The sequence below is a fragment of the Hemiscyllium ocellatum genome, chromosome 1 (genome assembly GCF_020745735.1).
Source record: "Hemiscyllium ocellatum isolate sHemOce1 chromosome 1, sHemOce1.pat.X.cur, whole genome shotgun sequence".
In the NCBI taxonomy this organism is placed as follows: Eukaryota; Metazoa; Chordata; class Chondrichthyes; order Orectolobiformes; family Hemiscylliidae; genus Hemiscyllium; species Hemiscyllium ocellatum.
Genome location: NC_083401.1, coordinates 129,500,326 through 129,520,380, shown reverse-complemented (window position 1 = coordinate 129,520,380; position 20,055 = coordinate 129,500,326). Strand labels below are relative to the sequence as shown.

Here is a 20,055-nt window from a genome sequence, read left to right as displayed (position 1 = left end):
AAAAGATTTATTTTAAATCACAAGCTGTTGGAGTGCTGCTCCTTTATCATTGAAGTGAACAGAAACACACAGGCACAGAATTTATAGGCAGAAATATCAAAAGATTGTACAGATGGTGAGAGTGGGGTGTCAACCGGCTGAATAACAAGTGTTTGCAGGTGATCAAGAGTGTCAGACAGTGTGGGTAAAATGTCAACAGCTGAATAACAAGTGAAAGGATAACCAATAATCTGATTAATTAAGGCAGAGAGATAACTACAAAAAATTAAAAATAAGATGGTCGTGGAGACAAACCAAATGGTTGGAGTAACATGATAGATATAAGATCACATGGTGAGGGCCTCGCCAAAGCAATAAATAATCCAAAACAGTTCAAGCTAATTAAGGTAGAGAGATCATAATAAGTTATCAAGATGATGGGATCAAAACAAAAGTGAGGAAGATTTTACAAATACAGAACATATGGTGGGGTTACATGTGGAGCAACATGGACCCAAGAGAAACTTGGAAAAATTCAGCATCACTACCAGCAGTAACCAAGCCTCCTCCAGTACCAGGTTTGAAACCAGTACCACTACATGGAAATCCATCGTCAATCTGTCTGACCACACCCTTCAACCAGGTGAAACAGAAGTTCTCAGCTGAGGGCTCAATTTCTGCCCCATGACCAAAATGGACTCCTGGTGACACAGGAATTCATCAGGCGAATGAGGCTCTGGGAATTCTTCCACAAACCCCAAGATGGAGGCAGCGAGCCCAATTCATCCCCTCACCCTCAACCACAACAAACAGCTCTTCATCCAGACACATGGAACAGCCATGGAGTCCATATTTGCACCCCGATACGCCAAAATGTCCATGCACAAGTTCGAGCAATTCTTTGCTGCACAGGATTTCCAACCAATGTGATACACTAGATACATGGACATTTTCTTCCTTTGGACGCATGGCGAGGAATCACTGAAACGGCTATATAATGATATCAACAAGTTTCATCCCACCATTAGACTTATCATGAAATCCCTTCTGAATCAGTCTCAACCTTGGACACCCACATCTCCATCGTGGACGGACAGCTCAGTACCTCACTCTATCGCAAGCTCATGGATAACCTCATGGTGCTGCACTTCTCTAACTTCCACCCTAAACGTGTTAAAGAAGTCATCCCCTATGGACAAACCCTATATATACACAGGATCTCCTCAGACAAGGAGGAATATAATGGCCCCCTGAAGATGCTGAAAGTTGCCCCTCATAAGAACAGGAAAGAATGCTCAACTCATTGATCACAATGGCAAAGTGGAAAAACTGCAACGACCTCCTCAGAAGACATACACAGGACATGATCGATAGAGTACCCTCCAACATCCCAGAGAGGAGAAAGTACACCATGTTCTTTGCAGACTTCAATATGTCATCAATGACAACAAACATCTCACCAAGGTCATCCCTACACCTCCAATTCTCGCCTTTAGACAACCGCCAAATTTTAAACAGACCGTTGATCATTGCCTTCAGGAAAACATGGACCATAACACCATACGACCCTGCCATGACAACCTCTGCAAGACAGGTTAGATCATCGACCACGTACATGGCACATACTCACGTGATTCGACCAATGTCGTCCACTTCCTATGCTGCAGACAAGAATGCCCCAAGGCATGGTATATTGGCAAGACCATGCAAACGCAACAACAACAAATGAATGGACTCCGCGCAACAGTCGCCAGATGGGAATATTCCCTCCCATTCGGGGAACACTTCAGCAGCGAAGAACATTCAGCCTCTGATCTTTGGTTAAATGTCCTCCAAGGCAGCCTTCAAGATACACAACAACACAGAATCGCTGAGCAGAAACTGATAACCAAGTTCCATACTCATGAAGACGGCCTCAACCTTGATCTTGGGTTCATGTCGCGCTACATGTAACCCCACCACATTGTTCTCTATTTGTAAAAGCATCCTCACTGTTCTGTTCTGATACCATCATCTTGATGACTTGTTATGATCTCTCTACCTTAATTAGCTTGTACTGTTTTGGATTACGTGTTACTTTGATTAGACCCTAGTCATGCGACTCATACCTAAGATGTAATTCCAATCATTTGGTTTGTCTCCATCACCATCTTCTTTTTAATTTTTTTAATTATCTCTCTGCCTTAATTAGTTGGATCATAGAACATTCCTTCACTTGTTATTCAAGCTGTTGACACTTTACTCATAATTTACTGACACTTTTGCAGAGACTTGTTATTGAGTGTGTTAACACATTTGTACGAACTTTTGATTCTCTGCCTATAAATTCTGAGCCTGTGTGCTTCTCTTCATTTCACCTGACGAAGGAGCAGTGCTCTGAAAGCTTGTGATTTCAAATAAACCTGCTGAACGATAACCTAGTGTGCCAGAAAATGAGACAGAAGAGTTAGAAAATAAGGGAAGAATTAAGAAAGTGACTTTTTCTGCAGAATGAATTATCATCATGGTAGCAGTGATAAAACCTTGAAAGCTGAGAATATGCATTGACTTAAGGAAACTAAATAAAGATCTGCGAAGAACAATGTCCACTACCTATTGCTAGAGTTTGACGTTTTTTAAAAATTCCCAAGTCAACAATGCTTGGTCTTTCAGTGAACTTGCCAATTTCCAAATACTGGTAAGGTTTGCAGTGTTAACTCATGCTTACCTTTGGATTGAGATCATTTAAATGAATTTTACCTGGGATTCTTAAAGCCAGTATATGCAGGTTATTTCCATGTCACCAACTTTAGCCGAATTTAAAGCTCAGGATTAAAAAACAAGAGGAGAAAAGTCAATGCTAACTCTCTTTTGTGAACATTTTTGGCTAGACCCACATGGATTATATATTTTTAATTGCTCTTGGGAAGATTATTATCAGCTGCCTTTATGAACCGTTCCAGTCCATATAGTGTAGGTATACCCACAGCGTTATTAAAGAGGGAGATCCAAGATTACGACCCAGTATTAGTCTTGTTCCAAGTGAGAATGGTAGATAACTTAAGGTGAACTTGCAAGTGGTGTTCTCATACATCTTCTACCCTTGTCCTTCTAGATCAGAGATCGTTGATTTGGAAGAACTGACCAAAGGCACCTTGGTCAGTTCCTGCAGTGCTTCCTGTATACGGTGTTCACTGCTATCACTGCAGTGGAGGAGGGAGAAAATATTTAAGTAGATAGATGGGATGCCTATCGCTAGGTAGTGTCAAGTTTCTTAAATGCTGTTGGAGCTGCATATATCTAGACAAGTGGATATTGTACAACTATACTCGAAGAATGAGGGACGATCTTATGGAAACATATAAAATTATAAAGGGAATAGATAAGATAGAAACAGGGGGGTTGTTTCCACTGGCAGGTGAAACTAGAACTAGAGGGCATTGCCTCAAAATTAGAGACAGCAGATTCAGGACTGAACTGAGGAGGAACGCCTTCACCCAAAGGGTTGTGAATCTGTGGAATTTCCTGCCCAGTGAAGTAGTTGAGACTTCCTCATTGAATGTTTTTAAAGCTAAGATAGATAATTTTTGAACAGTAAAGGAATTAAGGGTTATGGTGAGAGGGTGGGTAAGTGGAGCTGAGGCCACAAAAAGATCAGCCATGATCTTATTGAATGGCAAAGCGGGCTTGAAGGGCCAGATGGCCTACTCCTAGTCCTGTTTCTTATGTTTCATGTGTACGGTAATCAGGCCTTGGAAATCATGAACTGAATTACTCACATTGAATTTCCAGCCTCTGGTCTGCCTTTGTAGCGGTATCATTTATATGATGGGTGTCATTTCTGGTCAACTGTGTAATCGCACCCAACCAGCCCCACCAACTCTCCCCACTCCCCAACCCCTTCCCCGGCCTCCCAAGAAAGATGTTGATAGGAAGTAATTTAGTAGTGGTTATGACATTGAATGACAAGGTGAAATGATAACATGCTTTCATGAGGGAGATGGTCATTGCCTGGGACCACGTCGGGTAACTTACATACCCAGTTCCACATATTTAATGCGCTGCTGCCAAGCAAGTGCAGCCCACCTTATCCAGAAATCCACATTTAAATCCCTTCAACAAGATGTGATGGAATCTGTTGGGAGGTCATGTTGTCGCTGTACAGGACATTGGTTAGACCACTTTTGGAATATTGTGTGCAATTCTGGTCTCCTTCCTACCAGAAAGATGTTGTGAAACTTGAAAAGGTTCAGAAAAGATTTACAAAGATGTTGCTAGGGTTGAAGGATTTGAGCTACAGGGAGAGGCTGAACAGGCTAGGGCTGTTTTCCCTGGAGCATTGGAGGGGTGACCTTATAGAGAGAGGATAAGGGTCCGGGAGTCCAGAACTACGGAGCATTGGTTTAAGGTGAGAGGAGAAAGATATATGAGAGACCCAAGGGGCAATTTTTTCACGCAGAGGGTGGTACGTGTATGGAATGAGCTACCAGAGGAAGTGGTGGAGGCTAGTACAACGGCGACATTTAAAAGGCATTTGAATGGGTACATGAATAGGAAGGGTTTGGAGGGATATGGGCTGGGTGCTGGCAGGTGGGACTAGATTGGGGTTGGGATATCTGGTTGGCATGGACGGGTTGGACCAAAGGGTCTGTTTCCGTGCTGTACATCTCTGTGACTCTGCAATGTGTGGAATCAGCAGGAAGTATGTGTGAGCTGCTCTCTCAACAAGTGATTCAAAAAGTAAAGGCACTTCCACTGTTTCAGTTATTTTAAAGGAGCAACTTGAATATTGTGCCCATGGGATTCCAATTGGTTGGGAGGGACTGTCAGAGGGGAATCAATGATGAATTCATGGATGTTGAAAGGAACTGGACTTTGACCTGAGAAAGACAGAATTTTGAAGAATTTTGTAGTTGAACATGGTGCTGACTGTGCAGGTGGGACTGCTTAGTAAATCCATGAGAACAATATTTGTAGTATCTGTTATTTACAGAGCAATTTATTATTTACATTGACCGTAATTTGCCTGTTTATTCAAATGTAATTGTATGTTGATTTTGTTTGTTAAGGTAAGAGTTTAAGGAGTGAAATTTTATCCATTGGTTTTTCCATTTAGGCTGTTTGATAAATGTGATTATTTTAACATGTTCGTCTCCATGGGGATCATAACACAGGTTTTCTCTTCTGCTCCAGTAAGTGAAATGGCTCTTACCATGAATGGTATCCTATGTGATTGCAACAAAAAGGTAAGTTAACCCTCCTCATCCTCTCAGCCTGTTTGTAGCCCAATACAGCTGACAACCCCATTCTCTTCCAACAGCTCTCCCCAGTTAACAAGCTAGGTGGGAACGTACTTCCCTGGTTACATTCTTCTCTATCTAACCTTAGTTTGATTATCATCTGCAATGGTTTCTCTTCATACCAGTAGACCAGGTCCTCTACTGTCTCCCAAGCATCCATCTTTGGCCACATCTCATTTCTCATGTGTGTTCTGCCTCTTGACACCTAGCTCCACTGTACCATGACCTCTCCAACTCGTCCACTGTTGCTAAATTATCAGACTGCTTGTTGGACATTCAGTATTAGATAAGCAAAGCTTTTATCCAATTAAATATTGGGAAGACTGTTCTAAATGGGTTGCTAGTTTTAAGGATCATGCGGTGAAGTGATCTGTATCCAAAGTGATCATGAGCACACATTGCACATCTTACCAGATTTTGGTATTAAGCAGTAAGATCACCAGAGTTCCCTGCTCAGCCTTTAGTTTTTGACTCTATTCTTCTTTCTAATAATTGTGTGAGATTAAATCAGCCTGTATGCAATCTTGGTGTTACACTGGGCCCTGATACATGCATCCAACTATACATAAGTACTAACACTAAGGTTGTCAGTTTTCACCACCATAAATCTGTAATTTTATCTCATCTCTGATCGCCTGCTGCTGAACCACTCATCTATGCTTCTGTTCACTCTGGACTTGGCTATTTAAAGCAATCCAGTATCGGGCACTGTACATTCCATAACACCGAGGCAATCCAAAACCCTGCTGATATGTTATTACTGACAGCAAGTTAGTCCCCCATCACCCCAAACTCCAACTGGCCTATTGGCTCCCAGTTAAACAACACCACGATTTAAATCTTTATTTTTAAATCCCTCCATACAGTCCAAGGTCATTTCCAAATGTCTTCACTTGACCCAGACAATGAAATCACCTTCATTGGTGCGATTAAAGAGGTAGTTTTTAACGAGCACCTTAGAGTATGAAGGAAAGTTAGATGGGCAGAGAGGTTGGGGAAGGGGATAAGGTGGACTGCCTGACAGACCTGGAGGATAAGAACACAGAAATCTCAGCGTTTTCTACTGGAGGAGTGAGCTATGGAGGTATTCAAAAGCAAGGATTAAAATTTTAAAATCAAGGAACCAACATAAGTCAGCAAACACAGCGACATGATGGCCTAGGCTAGAATGTATTTACTTCCAGGTTGGATTGCCTTCCAGTCACTTGTGCAGTGGATCTGAATCTGTAATATAAAATGGTACATAGAAGAAAAATATTCCCTGCAGAGAACACTGAGGCCACCTGCAGTGGGAGGTGGAGCCATGTCTGGAAAAATAATAGGGACACAGGCCAAGGAATTCAAGTTAGGACAAAGCCTAGCTAAGGCCTGGAATCTGCCGGTCAACCACTGGTAAAAGGACAATACCGTAAAAATAAATCAGATCCTAGTCAGTACCTGATAACGCCCCAACCATTAACATTTAATTATTCCTCGCCAAAGATACATTAATAGTCATGTAGTTGACAGGGAGCAACTGGAAATCAACATTAAGATATGGAAGAGCAGACATAAGTGCATGCATACCACCTCTTGTTAAAATAAGCCTGTATAAATGAATAGAACCATTTCTAAATTGTACTCTGATATTAATATGATGACTATGTGGCAATGTGCCATTCAGGTCTGGAGTGTCACAAACTCAATACATGGAATGCACTGAAGTAAATGATGTCAGCTGAGTCTGCTGTAGGAAACTATATTTATCTGGTATTACATCTGTCTCAGTGACCTGAGGCAGGGATCATAAAAAGTCAGCTAAGATGCCTAGACTCACTAAACATGCTGCCAGAGACAGCATGCAAAACATCAGAATATTATTTGAACAGAAAATACAAGAACAGCTTTTACTGTGTCAGGCTAATATTACATTCGTTAAAACAATAACAAAGATAATTAATTCAGAAGATTACTGACTTTAAACTTGATAACTTAGAGCAAACAACAGTTTCCTAACAAATGATCAGATGTAAAACCTATTTTCTTACCAGTTGCTAAATTATGCCCTCCTTATTTGGAATGGTTCTTGCATAATTCTTCAGAGATGATAATACTGACTGCAAACTTAATACTAGTTTGTTATCTCGTGTTTCACTTGGACAGCTTTCAGTCAATGTATAGGATGGTTTCCACAACTTGCATTTATATGAAATCTAAAGCATTTCACATAGATACACAAAAAACATGAACATCAAATAAGAGAATGCAGGATCTTTATTGGGTGTGAAGCACAAGAAAGGTTTAAGGGCACTAGGGTGACTCAGCAACTTTGTGTACATGTGGAGTGGTTGGAAATGTTTTTCACAGCTGACAATATCCTCAAAGGTCCTTCTAATCCTGTTAATCAGGCAACGGGAAAGCAAAGGGATGATATTTCTGACAGAAGTAGGCTCAGAAGTGTTTGAGGTGCTCATGAATTTGCTCATCCCTGCTAAGCACAAAGACATGTTTCTTTTTGGCATGACATGGAGGTGCCGGTGTTGGACTGGTGTGTACAAAGTTAAAAATCACACAACGCCAGGTGATACGCCAACAGGTTTATTTGGAAGCACTAGCTTTGGAGCACTGCTTCTTCATCAGGTACTCCACAACCACAGTCTGGTGTTGTGTGATTTTTAACTTTCTTTTGGCGTTTTGTGTAAACTTGAACAGTGCTATAGTCCCAAACCATTGGAGATTGCAGAAAATTATCAGAATAAAAACAAGGAATCAGTTACCCAATGAGGATATTGAAGACATTATTGTAACTTTGAAGATATTCATACGTTGCTATTTTGAAGAATTTTGAGAGACAACATTGCAGAACAGGTCTGTGTGGTATAAAAAGTGAAAGCATTCACAGTGCATTGCTGTCATTGCCAAAGTTAATTATTGACATGGCCTGTCAAACAGCCTTGTCATTGGACATAGCAGTACATGACTTTAGAGAAGTCAGAGTTGACCACTACCTGTTTATATGTTGAAGTAAACTAGCTGCAGCTCACTGTGTAAAAGGCCCCAATGTTGGGTGTTATTAGTAGCAGAGGTTCAAAAAAGTTGTAATATCAATCTGTGGACTAATATTGGGCACAGAGTTGCCTGTTTGTAAAGACAGAGTGCAACAGCGGCAACAAAAACAGTCATCCTACCAAGGTATGCTGAACAAATGTAAACACAGAAAATGCTGGAAATGGAGGAAACAGCAATCACTGCACATGGTATTGAACAGTGTCAGGTCAATGAAGGATCAGATGAGATCCATAAGAACCAAAGTACAAAGATATCGAGTGTAAATTCACAGGACACTGTAGTCCACGTAGTGTTTTTGGATAGAGATCTGATAAACATGGGGTCAATAAGGATGCATGTGATTTCTGAATCACTGTACCACAAAAAAGCTGAGTCGACATCAACTGGAGAAATCGTGCACAGAATTCAGAAGTTATGGAAGAGAGAAGATTAGATTAGATTACTTACAGTGATCTTCGGCCCAACAAGTCCACACCGACCCGCCGAAGCGCAACCCACCCATACCCCTACATATACCCCTTACCTAACACTACGGGCAATTTAGCATGGCCAATTCACCTGACCCGCACATCTTTGGACTGTGGGAGGAAACCAGAGCACCCGGAGGAAACCCACGCAGACACGGGGAGAATGTGCAAACTCCACACAGTCAGTCGCCTGAGTCGGGAATTGAACCCGGGTCTCAGGCGCTGTGAGGCAGCAGTGCTAACCACTGTGCCACCGTGCCGTTGGTTTTAGTCACAATATGAAAGGTAATAAACAAAACTGCTCACCAGTGTGGCATTGGGGGATAAAAACAGCCTCGTAAAGAAAAAGACTAACAGCACTGAGTTGAAAAAGGCCTTTTTGCACAGAAATGAAATTCACAATACAAGATGACATGATCACCAAATGAATCGTCGCTGATATTAGTGAACATCAAATCGATGAAGGATATAGGACCAATGTACAAGTTCAAATGCATCAGTAATTACTGTGGAAAAGGATATGGAAGATATAGACTGTAGGGAAATAGATGGTGACATCTTGCAAGATGTCCAGATTACAGAGGAGGAAGTGCTGGATGTCTTGAAATGGTTAAAAGTGGATAACTCCTCAGGACCTGATCAGGTGTACCAGAGAACTCTGTGGGAAGTTAAAGAAGTGATTGCTGGGCCGCTTGCTGAGATATTTGTATCATTGATAGTCATAGGTGAGGTGCCGGAAGACTGGAGGTTGGCTAATGTGGTGCCACTGTTTAAGAAGGGCGGTAAAGACAAGCCAGGGAACTATAGACCGGTAAACCTGACCTCAGAGGTGGGCAAGTTGTTGGAGGGAATCCTGAGGGACAGGATGTACATGTATTTGGAAAGGAAAGGACTGATTAGGGATAGTCAACATGACTTTGTGCGTGGGAAATCATGTCTCACAAACTTGATTGAGTTTTTTGACTAATAATGAAGATTGATGAGGGCAGAGCAGTAGATGTGATCTATATGGACTTCAGTAAGGCGTTCGACAAGGTTCCCCATGGGAGACTGATTAGCAAGGTTAGATCTCATGGAATACAGGGAGAACTAGCCATTTGGATACAGAACTGGCTCAAAGGTAGAAGATAGAGGGTGTTGTGGAGGGTTGTTTTTCACACTGGAGGTCTGTGACCAGTGGAGTGCCACAAGGATCGATTCTGGGTCCTCTACTTTTTGTCATTTACATAAATGATTTGGATGTGAGCATGAGGTACAGTTAGTAAGTTTGCAGATGACACCAAAATTGGAGGCGTAGTGGACAGTGAAGAGGGTTACCTCAGATTACAACAGGATCTGGACCAGATGGGCCAATGGGCTGAGAAGTGGCAGATCGAGTTTAATTCAGATAAATGCGAGGTGCTGCATTTTGGGAAAGCAAATCTTAGCAGGACTTATACACTTAATGGTAAGGTCCTAGGGAGTGCTGCTGAGCAAAGAGACCTTGGAGTGCAGGTTCATAGCTCCTTGAAAGTGGAGTCGCAGGTAGATAGGATAGTGAAGAAGGTATTTGGTATGCTTTCCTTTATTGGTCAGAGTATTGAGTATAGGAGTTGGGAGGTCATGTTGCAGTATACAGGACATTGTTTAGGCCACTGTTGGAATATTGTGTGCAATTCTGGTCTCCTTCCTATCGGAAAGATGTTGTGAAACTTGAAAGGGTTCAGAAAAGATTTACAAGGATGTTGCCAGGGTTGGAGGATTTGAGCTACAAGGAGAGGCTGAACAGATTGGGGCTGTTTTCCCTGGAGCATTGGAGGCTGAGGGGTGACCTTATAGAGGTTTACAAAATTATGAGGGCTGTGGATAGGATAAATAGACAAAGTCTTTTCCCTAGGGTCGGGGAGTCCAGAACTAGAGGGCATAGGTTTAGGGTGAGAGGGGAAAGATATGAAAGAAACCTAAGGGCAACTTTTTCATGCAGAGGGTGGTACGTGTATGGAATGAGCTGCCAGAGGATGTGGTGGAGGCTGGTACAATTGCAACATTTAAGAGGCATTTGGATGGGTATATGAATAGGAAGGGTTTGGAGGGATATGGGCCAGGTGCTGGCAGGTGGGACTAGATTGGGTGGGATATCTGGTCAGCATGGAAGGGTTGGACTGAAGGATCTGTTTCCACGCTGTACATCTCTATGACTCTATGACTCTAATTGTGAGAACAGATTATTGCAGGGCTTGTCCATTGCCTTATGCCCTGAGGGAGAATGTAGCACAAAGCCTGAAAGACTTGACACTGAGAACACAATCACTTAAGTCAAACAGAGTAACTGGGATAACTGGCAGGTGGTGGTGCAAGATATGTGGGGATTATCAAGCAGCCATAAATCAGGCACTAGAACATAATTCACTTGATACTTTGTGAATGTCATGCAATGTCATCAGGAGGCCAGATTTTTTTTTCAAAATTAGATTCAGCAAATACTTACCTGCAACTTAAGTTAGATGGTGAGTTAAAAGTCCTATTTAACTATTAATATACACATTTGGTCTATTTCAGTTTCATAGACTACCATTTGGTGTTTTCTCTGCCCCTGGAATTTTCCAATGGGTAATGAACTTAATTCTGCAAGGAATTCAGGGTGTGGTATGTTATTTAAATACCCTACTTATTTCAGCTCCAAACAGGCAGGCCCATAATGTCAGGTCAAATAACATGCTCTAAAGTCCAAAGCATGGAATCTGAGTGAAGGCACACAAATGTGAAATGCTTCAAAACCGAAATGTACTCGGAATACAGAATAGATATCCTACCAAGAGCAAGGTTAAAATAATAAGAATTGCATCACACTCCCTGAGCTCAGATTTATTTCAGAGGGGCTAAGTGAATTACTATGGTAAATTCATACCAAAGTTATTATATCCATCTAATTAACTCCAGAGGAAGGCTGTTCTGGGGAACTGGACAAGGCAGTGTGGCAAAGCATTTCAGCTGAGTATACGTTGCTCCAATGACTGAGAGTAGTAAAGAAGGCATTTGATAAACTTGCATTTCTTGGTCAATGCATTCGGTATAGGAATTGGGAGGTCATATACAGGACATTGGTTGGGCCACTGTTGAAGTACTGCATTCAGTTCAGGTTTCCCTGTGACAGGAAGGATGCTGTAAAACTTGAAAGGATGAAGTAAAGATTTACAAGGATGTTGCAAGAGTTGGAGGGTCTGAGCTATAGGGAGAGGCTGAGTAGGCTGGGGCTATTTTCCCTGGAGAGTTGGAGGCTGAGGGGTGACTTTTCGGAGTTTGTGGAACATAAGGGGCATGAATAGTCCAGGTTTTTTTCACAGGGTAGGTGGTGTCCAAAATTAGAGGGCGTAGGTTTAAGGTAAGTGGGGAAAGATTTAAAACAGACGTAAGTGGCAACATTTTTCAAGCAGAGGGTGGTGAGTGTATGGAATGAGCTGCCAGAGGAAGTGGAGGAGGCTGGTATAATTGCAACATTTAAATGGCATCTGGATTGGTACATGAATATGAAGGGTTTAGATTAGATTAGATTAGATTCCCTACTGTATGGAAGCAGGCGATTTGGCTCAACAAATCCGCACCAACCCTCCGTACCCTATCCAAACCCTTCCCCTTACCCTATATTTACCCCTGACTAGTGCACAAAGTACTATGGGCAATTTAACATGACCAATTCATCTGACCTGCACATATTCAGATTGTGGGAGGAAACCAGAGCACCCGGAGGAAACCCACGCAGACATGGGGAGAATACGCAAACTCCACACAGACAGTCGCCTGAGGCGGGAATCGAACGCTGGTCTCTGGTGCTGTGAGGCAGCAGTGTTAACCCCCAAGCCACTGTACCGCCCAAGAGGGATTTGGGCAAAATGCTGGCAAATGAAACTAGATTAATTTAGGATACAGGTATCCCCCGCTTTTCAAACATTTGCTTTACATAATTTCCCTTTTACGAAAGAACTACATTAGTACTTGTTTTCGTGAATCCAAAGAGGATTTTCGCTTTGACGAGAAACGACGCTCCTTTTTCTCATATAAATTTTGCACCTTTGCTTTATGCTATTTTCAGCTCATGAAAAGTTTCCTGGGAACAATGTACTTTCGGATAGCAGGGGCTACCTGTCCAATAAACTGAGAAACTACTTGATGGCTCTGCACATGCCAACATGTTGACCTCAAGTTCCAGAAAATGCTCCTGTGTATGCACTGTGGACGTCAGCACAGGAGCAGGAAAATCACAGGGAACATAGTAAATAAAAAGTTACTGTCTCTTGGCTAAGGCAACAATAAAAGAATAGAAATATTGAATTCCTATTGTATAGATAGAGCCCATTCGGCCTGTTGATTGTGCAACAATTGTCTGAAGAGATCCCATCCAAACCAAGCCCCCTACTCTATCCCTGTAACCCAATATTTAGCTAGGCTAATCCACTTAGCCTGCACATCCCTGGACACTATGAGCAATTTAGCTTGCCAAATCCCCTACCTGCATATCTTTGGACTGTGGGAGGAAATCTGAGCATCTGTAGGAGGCACAGTGATTCAGTGGTTAGCATTGCTGCCTCACACTGCCAGGGATCCAGGTTCGATTGCAGCCTCCAGCAATTGTCTGTATGGGGTTTGCACATTCTCCACATGTCTGCATGGGTTTCCTCCGGGTGCACTGATTTCCTCCCACCGTCCAAAGATGTGCAGGTCAGGTGGATTGACAATGGGAAATGCAGGGTTATAGGAATAGGGGTAGGGAGGTGGGACTGAGTGGAATTGTCTTCGTGTGGTTGGATTTAATAACACCTTCCAGGGCTTCTGCCAAGTGCCCACTTTTTCTGGACATTTCTCAAAGCTTTCCTGAGTCCTAACCCTGCCCTTTAGTTGCACCTATCCATTCCCAGGGCTGTTCCTGAGCTTTAACTTCACAATGGGTTGAATGGCCAGCTTCTGCATTGTAAGGATTCTATAAAACCCACCAGACACAGGGAGAATGTTCAAACTCCAAGTTACCCAAGGTTGGAATCGAACCCGGTCCCTGGCACTCTGAGGCAGCAATGCTAACCACTGAACCACCAATAAAGCTACAACATTACACTACTTTGACCAAACAAGCTTTTCTATACAAAGTTAAAATAGTAAAGGAATATTCTATATACATACATACATACTTTCTGCTATGCCTTCCTGAATGACCATGTTGTAAATATGGGCAACAGACAAACTGTGGTCAAACACCCCACAGAGTGCATTGAGTTGCAAATGCCGTCAAGACTGATCCCAAGGATTTCTTAGCAACTTTTCCAAGAGTGGGTCTGTGACACTATGGGTGATCAAATGTCTTTAAAACTTTGTCAACTTTATAAGGCATTACAATTGTCCAATTTTTAAGGATGTAATCTTGGAATGTCCTTGGAAGCAAATCTATTTACGACTGCCTCAACAACTCCACAAGTCCTTACAGTTCAGTTTCTCCCCACTAAGATGGTGTTCCATTGGATTCCCAAGACAGCCCTCAAGTATGTACCAAAGGACATAATTCGAACTGTTTTACAGACTGCCAGCACTTACTCTGGGTTTTGTCCAATCCCCAATCTTTTTCAGTTGCAAGCAATTCTGCTTCTGTCTCCGCTCTCTCTCCCCGCCCCCGCCCCCACCCCCACCCAGTTCTCAGCTGCACGGATTTAATAACACCTTCCAGGGCTTCTGCCAAGCACCCACCTGTACTGGACATTTCCCAAAGCTTTCCTGAGTCCTAACCCTGCCTTTTAGTTGCACCTATCCATTCCCAGGGCTGTTCCTGAGCCTTAACTTCACGAAGCCTGCTACAGTAGCATCTTTTCAGCATGGAGCATCTACCCCTGCTCCTAAATCTAATTGACCACCAAAAGTAGCAACCTTCTGCTTTGACTGACTTTGATCAACTGACTAAACACCAACTGTTCAGTGACCGTTGAATGGTTTTGAGCGATCTCTCGATGACAAATCTATTAAAAACTAACCAACCTTGTTTCTGAGCAACATAGAATGTAACAATGAACTTTGAATGTCCTGTTCGCTGAATGTTAGAATATTCAGGAAGTTGCTGACCTACACAGCACATTGGATAAAAAATGGATTTACCGGAAGTATATTGGGAGAAGGTAGAATGTTTATATTTTACAGTATATCTAAAGAAGGAATTGCTTGGAGGACGTAGGGGACAAGGTTCCAGATGATCTAGGTAAGGTAACAGATGGTGAGCACGTACATCCTGGTGGGAGAGGTGGTTTAGGTCACAGATAAGTCGTTAGGACAGATCGTGGGGTTAGCTCCTGGAATTGGAAAGTTGAGGTCCAACGTTGGGGCAGCAGTGACAGAGATGTCAGATCTCGCAGTGGAGAGAGAGAGGGAGGTCGACTGAGGGGTGTCTGAATTGCAAGATGTCGTTGAAGGGATCAGTAGTGATTCAGGGATTCAGATTAATAGTTACCCAGAAGCTACAGCAGGTTTTTAAAATACTCTGACATTTCCTGACTGTTAAGTGGGTCACAACTCTCCAAATTTTTCACACATAAAGGACATTTTCGGAGGATCAAGGCTCAGGGAAGTTGCCCATCAGAATGGTCAATTTCTCGGATAATTGCCTCAGAATCAGGTGTCCTGTGATCTCTGCACGGTCCTGACATCCACTGTCAATCTGCACTGCAGTTACTCTCTCACAAGTTGTGGCCAAACCTAGTACAGATCCAGGTCAGAGTCAGACTGACACATCTGACAAAATGGAAATTTCAAATGAAGCTCAAGGCCAAGATCAACCCTTGGTGGAGAAATCTTTTTCTCAGATGCGGGCCATTTAGGTCAAGGTTCTAAAAGCTTTGGTCAAGAGTGGAGGTGCCCTCTTTAAAACAAGAAATGAGTGGTTCGATTAGATTTGTGAATAAATGACAGAAGGAATGTTGTACAGAATTATGACCGTAGCATAACTCTTTCATTAAGGATGGATGAGTGAAAAAGCATCTTCCTGATGCTATTTGTCTGTGTATGTATATGAGCCAAACTGAAGGATACTTGAATTCAATATGCATGCATCAATTTTTCTGTGCTGCAATTAAAGTTTGACCTGGAAAAAGCTGAAATCAGCAGAGGCAATAAATGGGTGGTTTCTCTGAGCAGGTGAAGATGAGAATGGAGATGGCATGAGAAAGGTTGGTAAAAAGAGGCAGAAGCCAGGAGTAACATCCGCTCCCTGGAGTAAAGGGTAGTTTCAGCAGAGGTCAACCCAGTAGAACATGCTGTGTTCCAGCCTGATCTGATAATAGATGGGCAAGCTCGATCATATTTTGTCAAGATGTCTAATAAAGCACCAGAGAAAAGGTTAAAATCTCATGTAGGTGTAGGATTAGCATATTGACTTGGAAAGACAAGTGGCTGGCTAACAACAAGAAGATAGCATGAATACATGGGTCTTTTTCAAGTGGGCAAAATGTAGTGCATGGTGTATGACAGGCACCAAGTATCTGGATCTCAACTGGTTACAACTTATATAAATGACTTGTTTGAAGGAATATTTGGTGACCAAAGTTGCTGGTGACACAAAGGCAAAAAAGTAAATTTTAAAGAGGACCATAAGGCGATTACAAAAAGTCATAGATACATTAAGTGGGTGTGCAAAGATGTGGCCAATTGAGTACCATTTTGGAAATTGTGAAACAGCCCATTTTGGCAGGAAAAATTAACAAGTATATTATCTATTGGTCAGAGATTGCAGAACTCTGTAATGCAGAATGACTTGGATTAGATTAGATTGATCTATCATCACACATTTTACAATAACAGTGAAAAGTGTTGATTAATGTTGTCACTCTCCAGTACCATTTTGTAACTTGGAAAACAAAGCAAGACTCAGAATATAAAGCCATAAAGAGAGCAAAAGAGTTCATCATCACATTTCTTTCTTATTATGGACTCCAGAGTCTTTGGATACAATCATCTCCTCTACTGCCGTGGCTGGTACTCTGTGGCTCCTCCACCTTGTCAATAGGCCTGGGACCAACTGTTGCCACTGCCATGAGTCCCACGCTAGGCCCATCACCGTCACAGCCTGCCTCCACCTCTGCTTTCCTTTGTCAACACAGACACCACAATGGCGCACTAGTGCCATTACCATTGCTGCCATGATCACATACTGAGCCCACCTCACCAATACCACTTGATGATGCCACAGAGCTCTTCAAGGAGGTAAAGGGTTTAAAAAAAAGCCAAAATAAAATGTTTGAGAGAAGGCAAAAAGAAGAAAAAAAGAAATGTGGACAGAAGAAAGGAGCAGACGAGCCCCAGACTCAAGAGCCTGAACGCTGCCTACATCGCTGCCGCAATCTTAGTGCAAGAATTGCAAATAGTGCGCAGATACAGCAAGTAATTAGAGACTAATATGATATAATTTATTGTGAAGGAAATTGAATATAAAAGTAGGCAGATTTATATGGAGAAAGTGAGGACTGCCGATGCTGGAGATCAGAGGCGAAAGTGTGGTGCTGGAAAAGCACAGCAAGTCAGGCAGCATCCGAGGAGTAGGAGAGTCGATGTTTTGGGCAAAAGCCCTTCATCAGGCAGATTTATATGTCATTTATACAGAGCACTGGTGAGAGCACATCTGGAGATTGGTGTTTTCTTTGTTGGGGACACAGAGGAGCAAAGGTGAAGGCCACTATGTTTGACAGGCCTCCGTAATGACAGAACAGCGTCAGCAAACAGTACACACAGCAACTGGTATTCTTCCAGAAGCATCCCGTAACACAGCCCCCAGCGATGAACCAGCAGACAAGAAATTATTGTCTAATGAAATCTGATAATCACTTACTGGTCCAAGTCTTCCTTTGAGGTAGGAAATGTCAGCATCTGCATCTCTCAGAATTTTATCCACTGCTGTGCCCATATTCTGGACAGGAAGGCAAGAGAGATTTTTGTGTTCATATATTTTCTTGCCAGTGCGCTCCTCATAATGCAACAGTGCTTGATGGATATCATTTAGCACAGCATCATAGATATGTATCTTTTTCCTCAGTTGCTCAATTTGAGTGTTTGCATCTCGAACATTATCATCTTGCATTCGATTAACTGTTTCAAGGTCTTGCACTGTGTTGTGTAGCTTGCATATCAATTCTCCCTGGTCCTGACTTTCTTTAAACCTGAAATACAACACACATTCACAGATTTCAGCAGTTGATATTGGAAGTTTTTGTTCATTCTCATCTTCTTTGTAGACTTTGTTACAATGTATTGAAAATTATTTTTGGCTTTCACAGCTCCAGTTGAATATTTTTCAATCAATCTAGGAGAATCTAGTACAATTTTTGCATCAAAATAGAAATGCAACTGGGAACATAGAACAGGGAAGCAGAGTAAACAAGGGAAAGTACCAGCCAACACGTTTCCCAGTGCCAACAATGCACAAACTCTGGTGGTCTGTCTCGGACATCATAGCAACATCATCTGACAGGTCAGCAGAGTTTCTGCTCTGGAACAGCATGTCAATGCAGTAAGCGTTCAGCAGAGATGGACGAAAGTGAATCATGAAGAATATGTGGACTACAATTTTTCTTCAAAACAATGTCTGTCTCTTTGAATAAAATACACGATCTAGTTTGCACACAGAAGGAATCCTCCAGCTGTAATCGCTGGTCTATTAAATGAATTGATTTTTAGCTAGCTTGTTTCCGTATTCTACCACAGACCTCAGTAGACTTGAAAAAAGAAGAAATTGAGGGGGCTAGGTAAAAAAATGAAAATCAGCCAAATTTCCCACACGTAATGACTTCCTGTGTACAAAGGGCAATATTCAATGGAAAATGTCACTCCATGTTGGCCCTGAATGATTGGACAATATAGTAGAGAGGCAGGTAAGACCGATGAAGGTACACCTTGACAGGTAATTATAGTCTTCATGAGAAATGGGTGGAAACAGATAGATTTCTTCAAAAATAGAAACAACAGTTTGTTTAAGCCAGAAATCACTGTGTTACTTCAAATTCAACAATCCCATCACGATAGTGAGCTTATTCATTGCGTAAGTACAAGGCACCTCTTAAAAAAAAAGACAAACTGCTGATCTTTAGGAACGTAAGCTAGAATCTGCTCAAATTACTCACATATAATTGTATCATATGAAAATACTGGATTCACCACATTTCCTCACATACCTGAGATTCATCAGGTTATCTCTTTCTGATTGTAATTCCTGTAATTTACACTGCAAATCTACCACAGATCGTCTAATATTACACCTTGGCTGTTCATGATATTGAAGACTCTGAAAAGAGAAAGAAAAATGGATAGGATATCGCCTACAAAATTATCTACAGTTTTCAAAGTTTAGCCCAATTGAATTTCAATTCACTTTCATTACATTCTATTGTCCATATGGAATTTCATTTTGGTACCTTGTTTACTTTGTATACAATAATTGTACACAATTATTACCTAAAATTGCCACAGTCCTACCAGACTATAGGACTGCTCTCTCATAAGAGCGAGATAACTGGTGGTGAGTTAACCTGAGGGTCACCATGCCTCAGGCAAGGGGAAAGGTTGAGAAGGAGAGTCCTTCATAGTAACCTCAGCTGGTGTAGGAATTGAACCCATGCTGTTGGCATCACCCTGTATTGCAAACCAGCTGGCTAGTCGTATATGATAATCAACACCAAATGTATACAAGTCATAGTATCACAGAATTATTACAGTACAGAAGGAGGCCAGTCAGCCCATCATGTCTGCATCATGTCTCCATACAAGCAACTCAGCCAGTGCCATTCTCCTCTCTTCTCCCCACAACTCTGCAAATTTATTAATGACCATTCAACCTCCTTTTCAATGTTTGTAAGACCATAAGATATAGGAGTGGAAGTAAGGCCATTCGGCCCAACGAGTCCACTCCGCCATTCAATCATGGCTGATGGGCATTTCAACTCCACTTACCCACATTCTCCCCGTTTTTATAGAACCATATCAAACGGTTAACAAGTACATTCCAGTTCCCACACAGAAGGAGAAAAGCTGTTTCCCATGCCACTTTCTTTTCTTCTTTACGAATTACTTTAAATGTGTACTCTCTCCTTCTTGGTCCTGTTATGAATGGGAACTGTTTCTCTCAAACTACTCATTATCAATCTTTCACGATTTCGAATACTTCAGTCATATCTTCACTCAGCTTTCTCATCTCCCAAGGATAACCAACCTTTCTAAATCCATCTTCATAAATGAAACTCCTTGTAAACCTCTTCTGCACATTCTCCAAAGTGTGACATTGGGGAATG

General features: G+C 42.0%; 1 protein-coding gene across 1 annotated transcript in view; it reads right to left on the bottom strand.

Annotated features, from left to right (window-relative positions):
• Positions 1 to 20,055, bottom strand: part of LOC132817083 (coiled-coil domain-containing protein 158-like) — a 158,983-nt gene that overhangs the window by 106,820 nt on the left and 32,108 nt on the right. The window contains exons 5-6 of the mRNA XM_060827249.1: positions 18,943 to 19,052; positions 17,604 to 17,931 (exon numbers count right to left, since the gene is read on the bottom strand). Coding sequence (XP_060683232.1) covers positions 17,604 to 17,931; positions 18,943 to 19,052 — 438 coding nt within the window. The remainder of the gene's footprint in view (positions 1 to 17,603; positions 17,932 to 18,942; positions 19,053 to 20,055) is intronic.